At 35.4% G+C, this 2145-nt stretch overlaps 1 protein-coding gene across 1 annotated transcript; it reads right to left on the bottom strand.

The window, feature by feature from the left end:
- Nucleotides 1-337: 337 nt before the first annotated feature.
- On the bottom strand, nucleotides 338-1303 carry LOC126018189 (olfactory receptor 688-like). Its single transcript, XM_049780335.1, has one exon. The coding sequence runs from the start codon at nucleotides 1301-1303 to the stop codon at nucleotides 338-340; it is 966 nt and encodes a 321-aa protein (XP_049636292.1).
- Nucleotides 1304-2145: the final 842 nt, after the last annotated feature.

Raw genomic sequence — 2145 nt, 5'->3', positions numbered from 1 at the left:
AATCAAGCACATGTGCTCATTGGGCCCATATATTAGAGCTATTGTGAAACCACACAAATGGTGCCCAAGCACAAGAAAAAAATGTATTAAAGCATGGTACAGTTTCATGAGATTTTTATGCCAGTTAAATGATTTAATATGTATTCTGTATTTAGAAACTGCATTACACTAATCTTATGCTTTACATAATAAGGTAAATTATAATAAGAAATTAAAATAATAAGAAATTAAGATAATAAGGAATTAAGATACCCTAATAATTTTGAATTATAATTTTAACCATTGGGTTTCACACTGTATTATTCTGACTATTCAGATTGTATTCTAAAATAAGTACTCACTTTCTAGATACAGTCAGACTCAGACCAAGAAGCCTTTGAAAACCTACCCTCAGCTCCTGTGTCCTGAGGGCATATACCATAGGGTTAAGAGCAGGGGGAATAATATTGTGAAGCACATTGAGGAGAACTGGGATTAGAGGAAACTGTCTTCCTGCTAGATGAGTAACAGATACCACGATAATAGCAGAGTAGAAAAAGAATATTAGGATGACATGAGAACTGCAAGTACTTAAAGCCTTAGATGTTGCTTCAGCAGATTTCAACTTCATCACTGAACGTATAATCAAAGCATAGGAAGCAAAGACCAGACCCATGTCACTTCCACCTATAATCCAAGCCAAAAACAACTGGTAAAAACTGTTAATAGTGATGTCATCACAAGCTAGACTGGTGACTCCTAAATTAGAGCAAAGGCAGTGGTCAATCTCATTTTTGGAACAGTAGTGTCTCTGAGCAGCTAGTACAGGCACAGGGATGGTCAACAGGCTATTCCTTAGTATCATAGACAATGTGAACTTGATCACAAAAGCTTTTGTGACTATAGTCGGATAACGAAGTGGACAGCAAATGGCTACATATCTATCCACAGCCATACAGAGAAAGATGCCTGACTCCATGCACATAAAAATATGGATGGCATAGATTTGAGCAAAACATGCAGAAAGGCTGATTGTCTTGTTATCAAACCAGAAAATGGCAAGGATCTTGGGAATTATAGTAGTAGCTAAGCCAATGTCCACAAAAGCTAAGACAGCAAGAAATTGATACATAGGTTGATGTAGGGAAGAGTCATGGTAGATAGTGATCAAGATTAGGATATTTGCACCAAGGGCCAAGAGGTAGAGTAGAGTCAGTGGCAAGGAGAGCCAGTGCTGCCACTCATGAATGCCTGGGAACCCCAGTAGAATAAACTCAGACACTTGTAACATGGAGCTATTGGTTCTACTCAGGGTGGTCTCCATATTTTGTGATATCTTCTCAGCATCTACCTATGAATGAAGGGGTAAGAATAGATTGTGATTAGTCACACTCAGGGTCTTATTTTTATTTCTAATAATTTTTATTTAGAGAATCAAGATGTACAAAATTATTACTTTTGTGTATTAGATATATAATATTTCACCACCAATCCCACTACCAGTATCAACTTCCACCAGAAGTGTTTCCATACTCCAAATAACTTCCCCAACCCCTGCAGTTTAGAACTCATGTTTTCAGTATTGTATCTATGCTTTGGATATATATCTATACCATTCTCCCATATCATCAATATAACTGAAGCCCCTACTCCAAATTTCCCTTACATTCCTTTCTAATCTTCCTTCATGCCTTAATTTAATGTTTCTTCTATTTTTTCCTTAGGTTCTGGGGTGATTTTGGTACCCTCCCCTTTATTACATTTTCTCATTCAGTTATTCTATATACTACAGATAAGTATAATCAATCTTTGTCTTTTGGCTTTTTTTTAATCAACATGCTATCTTCCACTACCAACCATGTTACAGTAACTTTCATAATTTCATTGATTCTTGCAGCTGCATATTATTTTGTTGTGTATATATACTAAATCTTAAAAATCAACTCACCTGACATTAGGCAAGTTAATTCCATATCTTAGCTATTGTAATTACTGTAGGAATTTATAATAGTATATATACATTCTTTTAAATAAATGTTAAGTCCTCAGGGTAGATACCCCCAAATGAAATTTTTGGGTCTTATTGGTCCAAACCCTATTGGAATTTCTAGCTCAATTCTAAATTTATTTAAGATTCTCAAAGCCGTTTTTCAAAGGGGTTGAACT

This window comes from Suncus etruscus, chromosome 9 (assembly GCF_024139225.1).
Source record: "Suncus etruscus isolate mSunEtr1 chromosome 9, mSunEtr1.pri.cur, whole genome shotgun sequence".
Taxonomy (NCBI): Eukaryota; Metazoa; Chordata; class Mammalia; order Eulipotyphla; family Soricidae; genus Suncus; species Suncus etruscus.
Note: the sequence above shows the minus strand (reverse complement) of the source record. Positions and strands in the feature narration are given on the sequence as shown.